The sequence below is a fragment of the Cyrtonyx montezumae genome, unplaced genomic scaffold, assembly GCF_038088225.1.
Source record: "Cyrtonyx montezumae isolate F1298 unplaced genomic scaffold, pur_monq_1.0 scaffold_10, whole genome shotgun sequence".
NCBI lineage: Eukaryota > Metazoa > Chordata > Aves > Galliformes > Odontophoridae > Cyrtonyx > Cyrtonyx montezumae.
In genome coordinates, this window is record NW_027071826.1 from 54,077,169 (window position 1) to 54,095,703 (window position 18,535).

An 18,535-nucleotide genomic window follows, 5' to 3' on the forward strand; every position below is an offset into this window, starting at 1 on the left:
GTCTGCATCTACAACAGCTATTCCTAAAGCCCATCGGTATCCCTTGGGATCCTTGAAATGTCCCCTTCTGAGATAATCAATACCGAGTATGCATGGAGCCCCCTGTCCAGTCACTATGGGATGCTGCTGCCAGGTTTTACCGGTGAGGCTTATTTCTGCCTCCAACACAGGCAGTTCCTGAGAACCCCCAGTCACTCCAGAAATATGAATCAATTCTGTCCCTTTATAACTCGAGGGCATCAGAGTGCACTGTGCACCAGTGTCCACCAGTGCATTATATCTTTGTGGCTCTGATGTGCCAGGCCATCTAATCCACACAGTCCAATACACTCTATTATTATCCCTTTCCCTCCCCTGGCTGAGGGCAGGGCCCCTCTATTGGTTACCTGCAGTGATGGGAGCAATTTCGTTGGTGGCTGATCTCTGCTGTAGTTCTCTCACCCGTGCTCGCAGTGCAGGAGTGGGTTTTTTATGCCACTTCCTCATGTCCTCTCCGTTTTCTCGTAAGAAGCTCCACATGGCCACATGTGACATGGTGTTACTGCTGTCATTTGCTCGAGCAGAGAGGCGGTTGCCTTTGGTGGCTGAGACTTTCATCAGTTTCATCAATTGCTTCATCAGATTCTTTTGGTCATGCTTGTCTTCATCAGGTGTTTCCAATACTGACACAGGTTCATCCCTATTCATCAGTAATGTCAATTCCTCCAGTATAATTTTCTGTGTCTTCTTCACTTCACCTACTTCGTCTGCTACCGCTGACACAGCTGCAATGGAAACATGTGATGGCAGAAGTTGTTCAAAGTTTTGAAGTGTAATAATCAATTCATAAACTGGGAGTCTTCTGTCTTGGCCCTCGTATCTATGGAACGTTGCTACCAGTGTACTTGCGTACCTTTCTGGTGCTGTTTTTGAGAGCTTATGATGTACATTGGGTGTACACCTTACTTCCTCAGGATCACGGTCCTGGTGTGGATTGTTAGGGATGAAATTGGGATCATACAGCATCTCTGCTACAGCCGTTTCTCTCAGAAATTGGATGCCTTTCTCCACACAATTCCATCTTTCCACCTTAGGCTCCAGATCATCTTTGTAAGGATATATCTCCTTTACAGCCACTAGTACTTGTTCCCAGAGGGTAGGGACTCCATTCAGACATCTGCTAATCCCTCTGTCGATAGCTGGGTCTCGAGCAATGCTTCCCAGCTGGTGGGCTTCGTTGCCATCTAGGGACATGCTGCTGGCACCGCTGTCCCAACACCGCAGCAACCAGGTGACAACAGATTCATCTGGGCGCTGTATAAACTCCTTTCTTGAACCTTGTATTTCAGTCATCATTAGGGGCCGACGAATAGTGGTAACAGTAATTTCTTCATCACTGTCCTCTCCATGTCTCTCACTTTTCTTAGTGGCCTTTCTAGGTGGTGGTGGTGGTGCTGAGGAGGGCCCCTCACCTGGATCTTCCTCTTCTTTCTCTGCTTCTTCTTCTTTTTGTTCTAGGCGTGAGGACACTCGTTCCCATTTCTGGCCTTCCACAGGGGCAACCAACACTGATTCCGGTGCTTCCTGTGATTGGTCAGGTCTAACTTTGAGGTTTTCATTATTGCATTGGACCTTGGTTTGGAAACCATTTCTCTCCAGAATACCAATTATAGCTCAATAAGCACAAGCCAGACCCCAAACAGTCTGTTCCTTCTCAGATTGTCCTGAGTCACATGATTCCTCGCCTAAACACTCACTGAATTTCTCAGGATCCCACAGGTGCTCAAGATCAAAACTGCATAACACCGGGGGTCCCCACACTTCTAATTTCTTTCCTAATTTTTTCCACCTTCCCTGCCATTCAACACTCTCTGGTTTTGAGGAAGGCTTCCTCCACACGATGTAAAATACTATTGCCGAGAGTGCATTCAGAAAAACAGATAACACAGTTGCCAGGCTGGCATCCTGAATATAGGTAAAGACCTGAAAAGAATACCTGGAAACCAATCCAAATGCCGTATAATCTGTCACATTAGCCAGGGTGTTTAGGCAGGAGGCATGTCACCCCATCAGCACACTAAAGTAGCTGTATGCAGATATGACTCTGGTGCTGAACATGAGGAGCTTAAAAAGACGCCAGCATGCTCTAAGGTACATGAAAACCCTTAGTCCACTTAGCACCAGATTTACAATGGAGTACTAATACTGCTTTGCCCGCATTCTCCTCCAATAACTGTCACGGTGTAGTCCGTGACAGTAACCCAAGGGAAACCGAGAAGGGAGAGAGAAAAGAAAAAAGAAAAGAGAAAAGAGAAAAAAACAAACTGCAGCGGCCACACGGCTGCCCGAGCAGAGCAACGCGTGCCGGGGGAGGGGGGGGGAGGGAAACGGAGGCAATAGATGGGCCTACAAAAAAACAACGGCACGATCTGAGAAGGAACGGTAACTTTACTAAATCTAATAAAATTGAACAATTGAGAGAGAAATGAAGTTTCCAAACCAAAAGCCGTGAGCTTACGTTAAGGAGGAATTGCAGGGGAAGCACACGCGCCGAAGCTCCACAGCCGCCGAGAGGAACGCGCCCAGGCAGAGCGCCGCCTGGCATCCGGTGCGGAGCTCCGCCCCTCTGCTGCTCCCACAGCATTAACTCCTTAACTGCTGCATGATGCTCTGATGTGGAATACTGTCATCAAAACCACAAAACCATAGCAGAACTAGATTAGAATCCATGCAATTTTTCTTTAAAGACATCTTTAAGATTCATTTTATTACTGAACAAGCACAGCATCTCTTCTCTGAGCTTTCATTTGGGTTTGGTTTGCTCTCTACATACATGTTCTCATTGTTCTAGTGAAATATTTAATGTAGCTTTGGTGAGAGACCTCCTATGGAACAAAGTACACTGTAGCTGGAACAAGCAATCATGGGCTCCCTCTAAAATGTCAACTGGTGATCATCCTTGGGATTCCCAGCAAGATCCAGTTGTCTGAATTGCATGTTTCCTATGGCACCATAGGTTCTTACAAAAGCATGCTTTATCAAACCCACCTTGTCTCTTTGTCAGGTCGTAATCCTAGCTGTATATAGCACAGTTCTTTTTCTACCATAAAGTAAAATGCATTTTATATAGAATGAAGAGAAACCCAGTCAGCATAGCGAGAGGAAAAAGATACATGCAAAATATGTGAAAGCAACTCTTAAAATAAACTTTTTCCATTAGTCATATTCAAATAGCATGAGGGAAGAAGTGGAGACTATTTAGGTAACACCTAAAGCTGGAAGGAAAAGGATCCAGTTGCTCAGTCTAGTTACTCATTCCTGTCGTTGCTGCACCTTCCTTCTTAACGCTTTATAGATGTTAGTGGGTGGCAGGAATATATTAATAATAAACATTAATAAATATTAGCCAGACAAGAGGCCGTGTACGTGGATGTCATTTACTAAAGGATTCACGTGGAGAGGAAAAGAAACACACAAAAACTAGTGGCTAATGTTATAGTTCTTCTTCATGGTAAAGACACATTTGGTAGGAAGAAACCTCTGTCTTGTGAAATTGCAGAACATGCCTACATCAAGTTTTGTGGGATTCAGTTCTGTATGTCTCTTACCACAAGAGTTGGCAGCTCCTTGAGAGAAGGCCTGAGGTTTGTGACTGTGCAGGTCAGTTCAGCAGATGGCGCTGGTAGGGCACATCACCTTTCACGTGGTCCTTGGGAATCTGCAGAGAAAACAAAATGTACCCTAAATTTATGTCCAGCAAAGACCTTTAGACAGTGAATATGCTAGTAAATGAATGCAGACTTTTGTGCTCAGAAGCACTTTGCTTTTATTGTTTAAATATTGATGCAGCACAGGTGGAATTTGAATGTGCTGGTGATGGCACACTTGGTGCTGGAAAGAAACATGTTACAGCAGCACAGTGATGCAGCAAAATGCAGTAGCTAAGAATACAAGCATTCATTGGAAGAGAAAAACATTTGTGACAAAGCGTTCTGTTTCCTTGTCTCAAGGAAACAGCTTCATCCTGCATTCTTAAGAGGGAGCTGAACTCCTTTGTGAGTTTCAGCATGGCCCTGATACAGATGCAGGAGGCTGGCTGTTCACCTTCCCCCTTAGCTTCCTGCAGAACAAACACCTTCACTTCTCTGGTGTTTCCTAGAAACCATCCAGCTTCAAGTCTATTTTGAATTTGCCTTCTGTAAGCTACATGAATAAATCCTAACCACAGGATTTCTGCAGACAAAAAAACAAAAAACAACAAAAAAAATTTTGTTAAGCCAGTAGCTTTCTTTTTCCTTAGAGCCTTTAGCAGAGAGTCAGAAGTATTTTCTCAATACATGAAATGTATGAGAATGTGGAAAAAATAAATAACATTCAAAAAATATATGTAACAAATGGTTCATGTAGGACAGGGGCATGATGATTATTTATAAGGTTGGTGCTCCCTGCCTGACAGAAAGGGAAAAGGGAAGATAGTAAGGGAGGCAGAGGTTTGATTAAGGAATATGTGGGAAAACTTAATGACTTTTTTCTTCTGTCACTGAGGAACAGATTTGTACTAGATTTTTCTGTGCATCCTGGGTAACTAATCATACAGTGCTGCATCTGCAGTGGGTATTTCAGTGCTGTTGAACTTTGGCTCTTGCTTTGCTAATCTTATCAGGACAGTTGGTTGTGCTTAAACACGTGGTGGGAGTTGAAGTTACCCTGCCCAAACCCATGGGCTAGCCACAGCAGTGCTTGGAGAGGTGGGTGCTATGTTGCTGTTTGTGTCCCTCTGGAATATCAGGGCAGGGTCTGAACTGAAAGTACAAATATGTGCCCCAGAAGTGTAGTTTTTTATGGCTGAGCATACGATTGGTATATGTATATACTAAAACACAAAAGAAAATGGGACTGGAACGAGGGCAGTTTTTGCCCAGTTTGAGCCTTTGCTAACAGTAAGAGAATATAGAGTGTCTGGCTAGAAAGGAGGGGAATGGATTTTCGGTTTTGGTTTTTTTTCCAGCAGACTAGTTTCCTTTGAAAGGTGGTTGTTTCAGGAGGCTGGAAACATGTATTTCAGAGAAGGAGGCACACGAGAAGAGAGCAAGGTGGTAAAATATCTCTTAGAGCATTTCAATTTATTCTGCTATGTCTACAGCAAGAGAAGCGAAGTCAGGCAGGGCAGTGTCCTTTTGCTCTGCCTATGATTAACCTGCACAGGTTGAGGAGCTGGGTGTGAACATCCCTCGTGGTAGAGGCCCTGAGCTGGCTCACTTGGATCTCCTGTAGGGTTTGCAGGGAAAGAACAGAGGCAGTGTGCTTTGCTGTGGGAAACAGCATCCAGAACAGCACATCTCTTTGGATATGAAGCTCACCCAATTTGCTTGGTTATCTAGTATCTAACTTTATGACTAAAGATATTTGGCAAAATGAGATGTTAAAGGTAATGCGAAGCCTTGCTAGTAACATAGTAAACATATCAACACATTTTAGCATAGATCTGAGAGCTGTTCTTCAGTCTGTATGCACTGATCTGAGTACTTTATGCAAACTCAGATGTAAATAGGGCAGCCTGCTCTGCACAGAAACAGGAACAGGGAATGGGCTGGAAAATGTTGTGGGTTTTTTTTCCTTCATCGTATGTCTTTAAAAAACATCTCGTAAGGCTGTGGTAGAGAACACAACACATCATTGCAGGTTTTAGCAAGAAATCAATTGGTTGTCCATCTGGTGCTTTCTAATGAGGCTGGGGCCTGATATTTAGTATCACTTGTGGTTATTCTGTCACTCCTTCAAGTGTTATGCAATTAAGGGAAATTAATTCAGTCTCTCAATAGGAGTGAAAACTGCAGAGAAGAAGGGAAGGCAAATGTTCTTGCCTAAAGACACTGCCTGCAATTACTGGCACAAGTACAGGGCTCATGCAGGATACCTCGGCCTCCGTTGCATAAAGCCACAGGCACATTTACTTATCTCAGCCTGGAGTCCGTGCTGACTTGACACAGGCAAAGCACATTTGGGCTCCCACATGATGATTCTGTACTCTTATCTCACTATCCAACTGAGCTGTTTATGAAGCACATTGAATTGTCTGCAACCGTACCTGACCATTTGCATCAGGCATGGTTATTAAACTGGGGACACTGTAAACACTGACAGATAACATTAACCCTAACCTGAATGCTTCCAAAATACTTCTTTTTCTCTAGTTTTTCTGTTCTTCTGGAAATATTGCTGGATTTTAATGATAACACTCACACCAACTCTGAAGTGCTCAAGACTTGGCTTGCTTGTTTACTAAACAGAACAGCATTGTATTAACCTGTCCCTAGGCAGTGGAATTCACACTGTGGGTTGGCCAGCAAGTAAAATGTGTTTATTTCCCTTTCTTCAGGAAAGAAGAAAAGAATTCGAGAGCAATCTGCAGAAAGCTGGTTTGGAACTAGAAACAGAAGACAAGAAGGTAGGAAAAGGAGAAAAAGCAACTCAAGGAAAACTAATATTAAACAGATAGGCCTGCACATAAGTATTTAACATACAGCACGTGGTTGCCTTGTGAGAACAATTATATGACTTTAGCAGACTTCAGTGGAGTGTGACTTAGTTAAGTCTGGCTAAATTTGTCTACAGGAATTACTTTTCCAGGCAAGGGTTGTGCAAAGGAAGTCGTTATGTTTCAGGAAGAAGTGACTGTGTTTTTGATTTCATAACAAAAAAGAAATCGGTTCCAAACTAGCCCCGGATTCCCTTAAACCTTTGTGATGGGGAAGTATGCTCACAGCTAGATATAATCTCCCCTAACAGTTAGCAATGTGTCTGGCAGACAGTGAGTAGGTTAATATCTGCTCACCGGGTGTGGTAGTTCCAACGGGGACAGACCCTGCCTCAGCACATTTGATCAGTGTTACCTTTTGGGTTTTAAGTGGAGAGCTGAAGATGCTGATTTCTACCTTCAGAGTGTTTTTGGGTTTTTTGTTCTGCCAGAGACTGATAGAGGCAAAATAGACAGTGATTAGATCCAGACTGTACAGCCTTATGCAGAGATTCATGGAGCACTATGTCATACTATGTGATGGCTGCTTTCTTCTAGGTGCATATAAGTGACATGCTACAAGGACACACACAAGGCGATGTCCCATGATAAGATTATTCCTTATCATAGCTGTAGGGCTGTAACAGATGTTACAGCTCTAGATAGTGATGATCTGCTTTGCTGTATGAAAACTGCCCCTCCAGGAAACAAAGTTCCCTGAAAACCTGCGGGAGAGATGGGCTGCCAAGTGGCAGTGCTGCACAGTGAACCCTTGTGTTTCTGATGCCCTCAGCATGCAGTGAGCATGCTCAGGCCTTGCAAAGGTGAATGTAGTTTGAGAAGCACTTAGTGATGCAAAGATGTCCTGCCTTAACAGTCAGCCATTCACATGAGCTATTCAGTGCTTAGAACTTCAAGTCTGAAGAAGAGAAGCTTTCAAAACTGTGTAAAAAGAAATTAGCCGTGTGGAGCAACTGTACTGATAATAAGTCTTGCAGTAAAACACAGTAATTCTGATGTCAGATTTAACTTCTCTGCGTCAGGAATCTGAAGATGGCAAAATTTACTTTGTGAAGATCCATGCCCCGTGGGAGGTTCTGATCACGTATGCAGAAGTACTGAACATTAAAGTTCCAATCAAGGAGAATGATATTCCCTCAATGGTGGAGAACCCTCTGGACTGCATGCTCACACCATTCAGGCTGCCCGAGAAGGTGATGCACCCGGAGCCAGATTACTTCACTGCCCCGTTCAGCAAGGACAAGCAGGAACTGTACCTCATTAATGATGAGAGCACTTTCTTCTCACCATCCATGAGAAACAGAATAGTACGTATGTGGCTTGTGTCTGCTTTCATTTACGTGTCCATTTACACTGACCATAGGAACATATGTTCGAGGAAGGGAGGATATGAGCTGTTGTGCCTGTGGGGTAAGTACAAGGAAGCCTAGATGTCTGCACAGCTTTCTTAGAATGCTGGATTAATGCATTTAGGAGTGTATCTTTGCTTCACCAGGGCAGGCTCATCCTCCACAGTCACGCGCAGGGAAGGGCCTTCTGAAGAACTACCTTTTCCTTTGTGTGTTATTCTTGTGGATTACACACCGTGCACAGCCACTAGAAATCTGTTAGGTGGCCTTAAAGCAGGAAAGGACTGAAACTCATGTGTTTGAATCTCAGGTTAATTATATTCTTACACGTTGTCCGTATGGAACAGAAGAAGGGAAGAAGAAGTTTGGGATTAAAAGACTGCTAAATAATGGCACCTATTCAGCTGCATACCCTCTTCATGATGTAAGTATTTCAGCATTCTGCTCCCACGAGTATTTACCAACATTTTTATCTTTTCTCTACAGTGATATTGCTGTTTCCATCAGAAATGAAAATGTGCTTAAACCCTTTCAGTTTGTCCCGGTAATTGATTCTGTTTTGCAGTACGTGAGAAATATCTGCCAGCCTTACTGCTGGACTTTTATGTTCTGAGAGGTTTCTTCCCATGGATGAGTTTCTAGGGTCTACTTGAAAAAGTCAGTCCCATAATTTCTAGGAAACTGATACCCTAGTATATTCCCATAATGTTTATGATACAGATTATGTAGCAATATGTTAGAAAGATAAATGTACGTTTGTAGGGAGAACTGTAGCTGATGAGACTAAGCTGTGCTGCTGCCAAGAAGTACCTCATGCTGCTGGTAATGCCAAAGATCAGACAGTAAGGAGTAATGGCTCCATACATTACAGGTTGTTTTAATGTCTGAGATGGTTACTGAAAATGCATGTTGTCTTAGAATGTACACATGTGAAGAAGTTTCTTCTTAAAATGCTGAAGGAGTGTGTGGTTGAGTGAATTGCAAATCACTGTAATTGCCAGTTAAGAGAAGTACATCATTATTAATGCTCGCTTCTTTCAATTTAGTGTTTGAATCTGTCCATGAGCTGTTTTGCCTTTCCTCTGATTTGCTCACAGTGCCAGTACTGGAAAAAGGCAAATGATCCAAACTGTGACAATGAGAGGTACACACTGTACATGGAGTGGGCCCGTTTCTTGCGGTTCTACAAGGAGCAGCCTTTGGATCTCATCAGGTAAAATACTGTCTGCTTTGTATTACAGTGGAAACCAATTAAATAAACTTACAGATTTGTATTTTTTCTTGCTGGGATATTTTTGCCAGGAGAAGATCTGGTGAGAGTCAGACACATAAGAGGGCACTGAGTCCTTGGAGGACATAGCACGCCTTTTAACTAGCAACTGGAAAAATGCTGCTCTGCAAATAAAGCCTCATCCAGTCTAGCCAGCACTCCTGGTATCAATAGATGTGAACACATATAAAGAATATCTTGCATTTTATAATCAATATCTGCCACAATTTTTAAAGATTGATTTGAAATTTTCAAATTTTAACATAGACTTAAAAGAAAAAAAACGTTGAAGAAATCACTTTGAGAAGCTTGACTCATAATTCAGTGTTAAACCCGAAGTTAAGCTAACTTTACACAAGATCACTTTGATTAATATTGTCTCTATAATGACTGCATTACTGTATTCGTGGGTTGCAGCTGCCCTACTGTGACACAGCCAGTCCTATTTCTGTGATAAACTACCTTTACATTCTAACTTTGTGATCAGAACGACCGTATAACTCCACAGAAAATTATCCAGTGGGGAAGAGAACGATTTAAAGCTGGACCTCTTGGTGGAGGTGGAGGAAGTTGGGAAGAGGGGTCAGAAGAGGCCCGTGTATTTTATTCATTCAAACTTTTTTGTTTGTTTGTTTGTTTTTTTGTTGTTCTCAGGAAGTACTATGGTGAAAAGATTGGAATCTATTTTGCCTGGCTAGGATTTTACACTGAGATGTTATTCCTTGCTGCAGTCGTTGGCGTGATCTGTTTTCTTTACGGCTTGTTTACAATGGATGAAAATATGAGCAGGTGAGAGTAATGTTAAAAAGTCTCCTGAGCTCGCAGTGGTGAGAGCTAAGCAAAGCAGAAACATTGTTCTCGTAGAAAGACAGGTAACAAGCATTTAAACTCAGCAGACAGTTTTGTTCTTCACCTAGGTATATTGACTTAAATGGTGGTGAGCAGTCACAGCAGAACTGAGCTATTAATAGTAAGACTCAACTTGTAGGTGAAAAGCAGTATTTTATTGCCATTTGGCACCAGCTTCTAATATCAGAGTACCTACGGTACTTAGTCTAAAGAATATCACTGACATGTCTCAAAATTGTTTGTTTCAAGTGTATATCATTGCATTATGCTTTTATATTTTGTCTTGTGGAGTATCTATTGACCATTTTATGTGGGTCATCCTTTTTGCTGAGTACTAGAAGCATGAGTGCAGTAGAGGTCAGCAGTGTTCTGCCATCAGAGATGACTCAATTATGTCAGAAGCCAGAGTTTTCTTTTTTTAAATAAACCTATTTTTTTCTTAGGATCACAAGATTTGCTGTATTTGGGAATTTGGGGTGGGGCAGAAGAAGGTTGAGCTTAATGTTTTTCTAAGGAGTCTGATAATGCATTAAGTTTAAACTGCAAAAGGTGTCAAATTAGAACTTAGGAACAAGCTCTTTGCCTACAGTTAACTCTACACAGAATTCAGTTGCTGTCATCTGTTCTGTTCTGTTCTGTCATTGTGAGCCTTGCACTAGTTACATTCAGAACTCACTGGGGATAGTGTTCAGTTTTCTCTGGACAGAAGAAGTACACACAGAATTGTAACATTCACTCATTTGTTAAATTTAAATAGCAAATCATACTGCAGATGGCAGAATTGATTAACACCTCTTCTTTTAGAAAAGGTGTTGTGGGCACCTTACTAACCTGATATGAAATAACGTGGTTTGTGTCTCACATAAGAGCAGAGCCATACAGCTCCTTTTGGACTTCTGTTTCATTACTGGAAAAAATCAGAAGGCCTAAGCCAGGGGAATGGCTAGTTAGCCTCCTCATAGCAGTTTCTTCTTCTTGGCTCGCTCTTGGCTTCTCTGTTCAGTTGCAGATGTTGAGCTTTGAACAAAAGAAGCTTCAACGTCTATTTTTGACGAAATACATTTCATCTCTTAAGATGCTATAAAAACTTATACTGTACGACATTTCTGTCCTCAGCAAAGAGATCTGTGACCCTGCAATTGGAGGAGAGATCATCATGTGTCCTCTTTGTGACCGAGAGTGTGAGTACTGGAGACTGAACACCACCTGTCAGTCCTCGGAGGTCTGTACCTGCTTCTTCATCCCTTTCTCGTGTTTGTTCACACTGAAAACTGGCTCATTACTGAGCGTTTCCTTTGTATTCTGTTGCAGTATTCCCATTTGTTTGACAACGTGGCAACTCTTTTTTTTGCTATTTTCATGGGCATATGGGGTGAGTATATTTGCTAATCAGTTTTAGGTCAAGCAGTAGAGAAATCTTGACCAAACTGCTGAGGGAGGTGTGGAGAAAGGGGGTGGATGGCAGATGGTGCAGAAGTGATTATTAGTGGCACTGTTAGAATGAGAATCACTTGCATTCTGTTCCAATGAAGTTTATAGATTAAAGGAGGTTTTGGTGATATGGAAGTAGATGCATTTTCTGAGACTGCCGGTAAGCATGGGCTCATTCTGACAGAAAGTTGCTCAGACTTCAAGATTAGATCATTTTCGCTTCTAAGTTCTTTTCCTGGAGTCCATACATCTTTATAGATGCAAGATACTGAGGCTGTTATTTCTCATTCCCTAAATACCTTGTCTGCTAGGTGGCAGACATGTGAGATATAACTGTCTTCAATTTGGTTACAGCTCTTCCATTAAAGAAACAGATCTGTGCACTAATGTATTTGTTGCCAAAGGATCTAGCAAGTCACCTTTTCAGAGATGCCTCAAAAATAATCTTGAATAAGATGATTTTTCTTGCTGTTTTCCTTAACTTGTTGTGGCTTTGAGCGCTAGCCTTTGAGTGACATTGATTACTCATTCAGGAAGTACCAGGAAAAGACTTTAGAACTGCAAAAGATAAGGTTTTCTGTGGCTATATAAGCTATGGAGTCTCTCCACCTGAAGTAAGAGCAATCAGATGACCAAAGGTTTATATTTTAAATTGGTTTACAGAAGGCTTTTAAAACATTATATGATAATATAACTTTTATAACTGTTTACACATGAAACGAGTTCCTTCTAATATCTATACGTGTGTTTTTAAACAACAAAATTAAAGCTAACCTCTCTTCTGACCATATAAAGCACTGGATGTCTGCTATCTCTAGAATGACAGTAATATCAAATTACAATCCAAAAGCAACTGAAATCCTTGAATGTAATATTAGAAAACAGCCCTGCTTACTTTTAATAGTTGTTCACGTGTTACACAGTTATACACAAACAATTAATTGAATTTTCATGTATATATTTGCTAATTATTATTTGTACATGAGAAGTATTGAAAGTTGTAATTGAACATGGTTGTTGTAACCATGCCAACAGCCATCCCCTGTCTTGACATGTCCCATTTCATCCACTTCAGGAATTAACTAATCAATGTACTTAATCTGTGTTTAAGTCTTAGCTTGGAAATTCAAAAGGTAGCCAATTAAAAATAGATGAGTCATATCGGGAGAGTAAACAATAGCCTGAAGAGTAGGAGCCAGCGCAGAAACAAGCTTAATTGGTTCAGAGGGTTGTTCACTTGTCTGTTCTAACTCTACTTAACATATCCAACAGTTACACTTTTCTTGGAGTTCTGGAAGAGGCGGCAAGCAAGACTGAAATATGAGTGGGATTTGGTTGATTTTGAAGAGGAACAGCAACAGCTCCAGCTGAGGCCAGAGTATGAAGCCAAGTGTACCCAAAAGAAGAAGAATCCTGTAACTCAGGTAACATACAGACTGGGTGGGCACGAATATGCATTCGGTTCTGTGCTGGAAGATAGTTTGATAGCATATGAGTTTTATATCTAATCAGGGAACTGTCAGTCCCCAGGCAGCACTGACACAGCATGGCTGCACTGCTTCCCATGCTGAAATGAGCAGGAACTGAGGGTTCTCTGCAACTGAGCTACATTCACATGACAAGCATGTTCTGTCCCTTAGACCACAGCATGTCTGTGTCTAGGCTTTTGACACAGGAGAAATGAAAGCGTGAGTTTTTCCCTCTGGAATGCATTAATAATTTTCATTAATCATCCTCTGAGGATTTAGATTTTCCAAGGAAACTGATGCATTACAACAGGAATACAGAGTTTATACCTTTCACTTGGCTAACACCATTTTTATGGTGTCCTTTACTTTACATTTCAGCATAGCTGTCCCTAAAATCTTCACACCTTTCTAAGCATTCTTTCTCATTCTTTCACAACATATTAGGGAGCAGTCATCTGGACCTAAAGACAGACTAGCGTGACCAGCTGTGATTTCTCCTTCTCAGATATACAAACACATTGCTGGGGAACACTAGATGAAGGTGCTGAAGCAACCTGAAGCCTAATAGAGATATAATTAACCACACTGTGTGACTATGTTAAGTAGCCTAAATACTTACTTGAAGTTAATAGTCTTCATTTACTTTTTAATTTAGGTAGGAATTATTTGACAAATTTAGAGATTAGATAGTTGTGTTCCAATGCAATATCCACCACCTTAATTTGAAGCATTTTTAATTCATTCTTCCTTTTTCTGGATTTGTGTGCAAATAATTTACTTTCCCTAATCATGAGTGCAATAAGGTAACACAGAAAAGAAGCAGAACTTAGCCAGAGCATGGGAAGCATAATTGTCACATCAACACTAGAGTTGTTTTTCAGGTCTGTCTCTGTTGTTATTAGGAAATACGCATGCTAAATTAATTTCTTGTGAGTTTTGCTGTCTCTCCTTCCCCCTCTACACATTCAGCATTGAAGTTCTTGTTCTCATGCCAGCAGCTTGCACGCTGCAGTCACACACAGATCTTTGAAGACTTGCGCTCTGATTTTGAGCGTAGCTCTGCCACAGTGTTGTTTTCTTCATGCTCAGGAGAACAGTTGCAAGCAAATGATGATTTTTGCCAAGCTAGTTCAGCTAATTGCAAACAGGTGCCTATGTGCTGCGTGCTAGTTTGCCTCCCTGTGTACACTTTGGTTCAAAACCCCCACTTTCTTCCATAGCTGTGCAGTAGCAAAAACCAGCAGAACCACTGTGGTTCTGCTGCTGTGGGAGGAGAGGGGAGATCAGAAGCAGTTCATGGCCCTGGTGTGCTCTAAGGTCACATGTTGCAGCAGAGAATGATTGTGTGAGAGTAGGGAAGTACTGGCCTGGCTTGTGGGCAGCACTTAGATACAGCGGGGACCAAAACCTATGGCCTAGTGAAACCAAGCACCCAAACGTGGCATGTAGCTGGCTGAGGGAGAAGACTTTTCTCTCTACATTCATGCAGCTCTCATAACTCAGGCAGCTTATTTGGAATCCATTCAGGAGATAGAAATTGGACCTTGATATGCTTTTATCTGTGACTGAGATACTGTGCTGTTCTGTGCTTTATAACTATGCATTATCGTTTTCCATAAAAGTTTAATGATGGCATAATCCTTAATTTTATGACACACAAATTTATTACCCTGGTGGGTTTTTGGGAGCTTTTGTATGGCTGGGTTTAGCAGTGATTCTTATCAATTCCCAGTTACAGCAAACCGAGCACGTTGGGTGCACCGTAGTGTAATTTTACTTTATTAGATAATGTTCAATACTGAACAGTGACTTCAAATAAATTAATTCTGCAGTCTGGCTAAGATGATACAGATATTTGGTCACTGAGCATCTTGAAGCTAGCTTTGCTTCAGTCAGAAAACCACTTCTTCATTATTCCTGGCCATGATTCAAAGTTCTAGGTTCACTGAAACAGAAGTTAGCCGTTTTCAGCCTTTAACTAACACCTCATTTGCTATTAAAACAGTATAGGCATCATCCTCACAGTGCTAAACAATTTAGTTAGAACATAAGTGAAGTCTGCTCTTGGTGATTATGGAAGAACCATAATTTACATAAATACCAAAGGCTTCCATTCATTGCACCGCATTATTGCCTATATTTTGCTCCAAGGTAGAAAACTGCTATAATAGCCTAGAATGTGTGAGATATTTTTTTCCTTGTTCAGAATATAGATGTTGTTTGCAAATAGGTATAAAAATGTTATGAGCCTACATAAGGTCACCTGATCTTAAAATCATAGAATGGCTTGCGTTGGATGGGACCCCGGGGATCATCAAGTTCCAACCCTGTTATCTATGCTTGTATTTTTCCTTCAGCTCATTTTAGTTACCATCATTTAAAAACTCATCGGAGATGGAAGTATTGATAATGGTGCTTGTTGGTACTGTAATATAGCCACTGACAGCATGCTGAATGTTGTGCTGGCCTGTAGTAACCACGGTTCCTTTGTCAGAGAGAAGAAATTGCCACAGTGCCCCGGCCTGAAGATGTATCCAAGTCAGTTTACTGGTACTAAATTGTATTCCATTGGCACTAGATTTTAAATGAGCATTTCTTAATACATGTCATATGGTATTCTAGGAATTAGAATTGGTTGAGAAAGAGAGACCTTTACACCAACATGGAAAGCTGTTCTTGTGCTATGTGGGAATACTCTTTTGGGTAAGACCTAGCTGCCTGACGCTGTGGCAGAGATGGGTGACTAATGAGTGTGGCCATTTCTTCAATGCAAAAATTGAAGGAGTGGGGGAAAATGCTTTCTGGCTGTGTGGAAAAACATTGTACATCCAACTGAATGATCGTTTTAAGAAACCTTGATGTTTATTTCCTAAAATTCAGTCCGGTTCTGAACTCAGCACTCTATGACAGCTTACTTAGCATTGCAGTAACAGTTCTGTCCTATTCCTGCCACGGAGAAGTTCGACTTTTTCCTTCAGCTACTAATTGATACTTTGCAAAGGTTTAACCATTCTTTCCAGGTTCTGTCTTCACTCTTAGCATTGTAAAAGGCCACTTCTGTCCTCATATTTTATGTTATCATTTTTCTGTTGTGGTTGTTCAGCACATTCAAAATCCTATCCCATCTACCCCTTCAGAGAGAGAAGGGTTCTGAGTGGCTTTCCTCGGATGTGGTTACTTTCACACAGCTGTTGAGAGCTCTGTGTGCTGCTTTGATGTTAGAATAAGATTATAGATTTGTGAACTATGCTGTGCTTGCTTGACTGTTTCAGGAAATGGAGCCTTATTTGCCTCTAACTAGCCAAGCTGTGCGGTTCTGCATCTCAGGAACTACAGTGTTGTTCTGGGTGAGCATCTTTTCTGAATTGTCACATTAATATCTATCACAGTTGCTGATCACCACAAGTTATAGTGTTACCACATACTAGTGTGGTAGCTTGCCACCTGTTACTGTCCTGTTGATTTTCTGCTGTTGTGCAAAATGCATTTCAATTCAAGGGCAAAGAGAAGAAACATTGGAAAATTATCGATAACTAGTAATTTAAAGAGACCTGCTAGCATAGGGGTAACTTTTTCTCTGACTTACATGCTATACTGAAAAAATTGTGCAGCAAAGGTATATAAACAAAATATTATTATTCACTGCAGTGAAGTGCAGAAGCATCTGTAGAGTGAATTTCAGGGTGTAAAATATGATCTACCATGTCTTTTCCATCTCCATTTCTGAGTCTGTATCCTTCTGCACAATTTTTTGGGGACATCTGCTCGACTTCTGTTAACAAAGTAATTTTAGTGGGCTTGATGCATGCAGTAAAACAAATTATTTGTGTACTTTGCATTTCAGTGCTGCTGAACTCTTAGAGGATTCAAGTGTAAAGCATGATGATGACTTAATTTCAAATGATGCATGCATTGTGGCTATAGTGAGCTGCGTGTCTGAAATCTGTCCTTTCCTTAGGTGTCTCTGATCATAGCTAGCATGATAGCTGTGATCGTGTATCGCCTTGCAGTGTATGCTGCCTTTGCCAGCCTCATGGAAAATACTCAGAGTCTGCAGCCCATCAGTGGATTACTGACCCCTCAGCTGGCAACTTCAGTCACAGCCTCTTGTCTGAATTTTATCATCATCATGATACTGAATTTCATATATGAGAGAATAGCTATCTGGATCACTGATATGGGTAAGCAGTGTAAATCTAGACAGAACTTGAAGGGAGTGGCTGGAGGTAGAACCTGTCAAATGTGGAGTAATTTGTAATTGCAGCAGTTACTTGCTATCCATGGCCATGCCACACATTTTCCCTGCATTTCAGTATTTATCATAAGCTCCATTCTCATAGGTGCCATGTTTGCTTGTATTAAAAGTAGCCCAACAGAGATAATCCTCTGAACATAATTAAAATAATTAAAAATCATTATGCACTTCTTTAGGAAGCTGGAAATTGTTAGACATTCCTAGTTAGTACAGACGTCATAAAAACAGTTGGGTGATTATTTTTGCATTTTGAGGTTTTACAAGTGGAAACAAGAACTGGAAGGTGCATGTTACAGAAGCTTAATGGGGCACTGTGTTGTCTTCATTTTGATTAATGGTTCACCAGTTCTTGTGTCAGATGTGTGTTGGATGCCTCACTTGACCAAATTAGGCCAAGAGAAGACAGAACCAATAATAAATGTTGGTCTGCCTTTCTCGAAAGGCATGAATTATGATAATGAAGGCTCAGTTACGTTATTTTGCAGCTTGGAAGTGTGGGGGATTAATTTTTAAAGTGTCAGCATTGCCTCAGTTTATCAGTTCCGGAGAAAGGAATTCGTTTACTTCTGTGGGACTGCTGCCCTCCTATGTCAGTCCTATGAAATGCAGCTAGCGGTGGTTTAGAGGTATGGCTTAGCGTCTGTACTAACTCCCTTCACTCCTAAATTCTTGAAAAAAAAAAAAACAAAAAAAAAACAAAACAAAACAAAAAAAAAAAACAAAGGCCAAGCCAGATTTTATTCGTGGATAAACACCTGGCTTATTTCTTGATGTAAACACTTTAATGACTCGATTAAAAAAAAGTAAAAAATTAATGAGCTTTGTCCTGGAAAGACCACGTCACCTTTCCAAGAACTGCCTCCTCTATAAACGCTGATGTTGAGTTCCTAGCAAATGCCTTCTGTACCTCAATCACACAAACTTAAACCAAACTAGTTAACATGGTGGTACTCAGATGTGAAATGACTTTAGCATAGGGCTGGCAAGGTTAACATGTTTGCCACATCCTGAAAGACTCAGAGGAACTTGAATCTTTGTGGTTTGTTTTCTTCCCCTTTCTTCTAGCTTGAATTGGTTGCATGTTAGCAACAGGATATGTTATTCATAATATGCTTAGGGCTCCCTGATACCTTTGGAAGGTAAGCGTGATGGAAACTGTGATCATTGAAATAGGCAAAGCTTAAGCAAAGGCTTAGTGATGTTAACTGCCACCAAGATCAGGTTGGAAAAGACCTTTGAAGTCAGCAAGTCCAGCCATAAACCCCACCTATGAAGTCCTACCACTATACCATGTCCGCTAGTGCCATGTCCACACATCTTTGAAATAGCTCCAAAGACAGGGACTCTCCCACTTCCCCAGGCAGCCTGTATCCTACCCCGTTCTTTCCTACTCTG

The 18,535-nt window shown here is 41.3% G+C and overlaps 1 protein-coding gene across 3 annotated transcripts in view; it reads left to right on the forward strand.

The window, feature by feature from the left end:
• ANO5 (anoctamin 5) overlaps positions 1-18,535 on the forward strand; it is a 704,596-nt gene that overhangs the window by 477,084 nt on the left and 208,977 nt on the right. For all 3 annotated transcript variants that reach the window (XM_065755422.1, XM_065755423.1, XM_065755424.1), the window contains 10 exons: positions 6,359-6,427; positions 7,540-7,824; positions 8,177-8,290; positions 8,964-9,079; positions 9,791-9,925; positions 11,102-11,207; positions 11,297-11,357; positions 12,689-12,840; positions 16,158-16,232; positions 16,844-17,066. In XM_065755422.1, the coding sequence (XP_065611494.1) occupies positions 6,359-6,427; positions 7,540-7,824; positions 8,177-8,290; positions 8,964-9,079; positions 9,791-9,925; positions 11,102-11,207; positions 11,297-11,357; positions 12,689-12,840; positions 16,158-16,232; positions 16,844-17,066 (1,336 nt within the window). The remainder of the gene's footprint in view (positions 1-6,358; positions 6,428-7,539; positions 7,825-8,176; positions 8,291-8,963; positions 9,080-9,790; positions 9,926-11,101; positions 11,208-11,296; positions 11,358-12,688; positions 12,841-16,157; positions 16,233-16,843; positions 17,067-18,535) is intronic.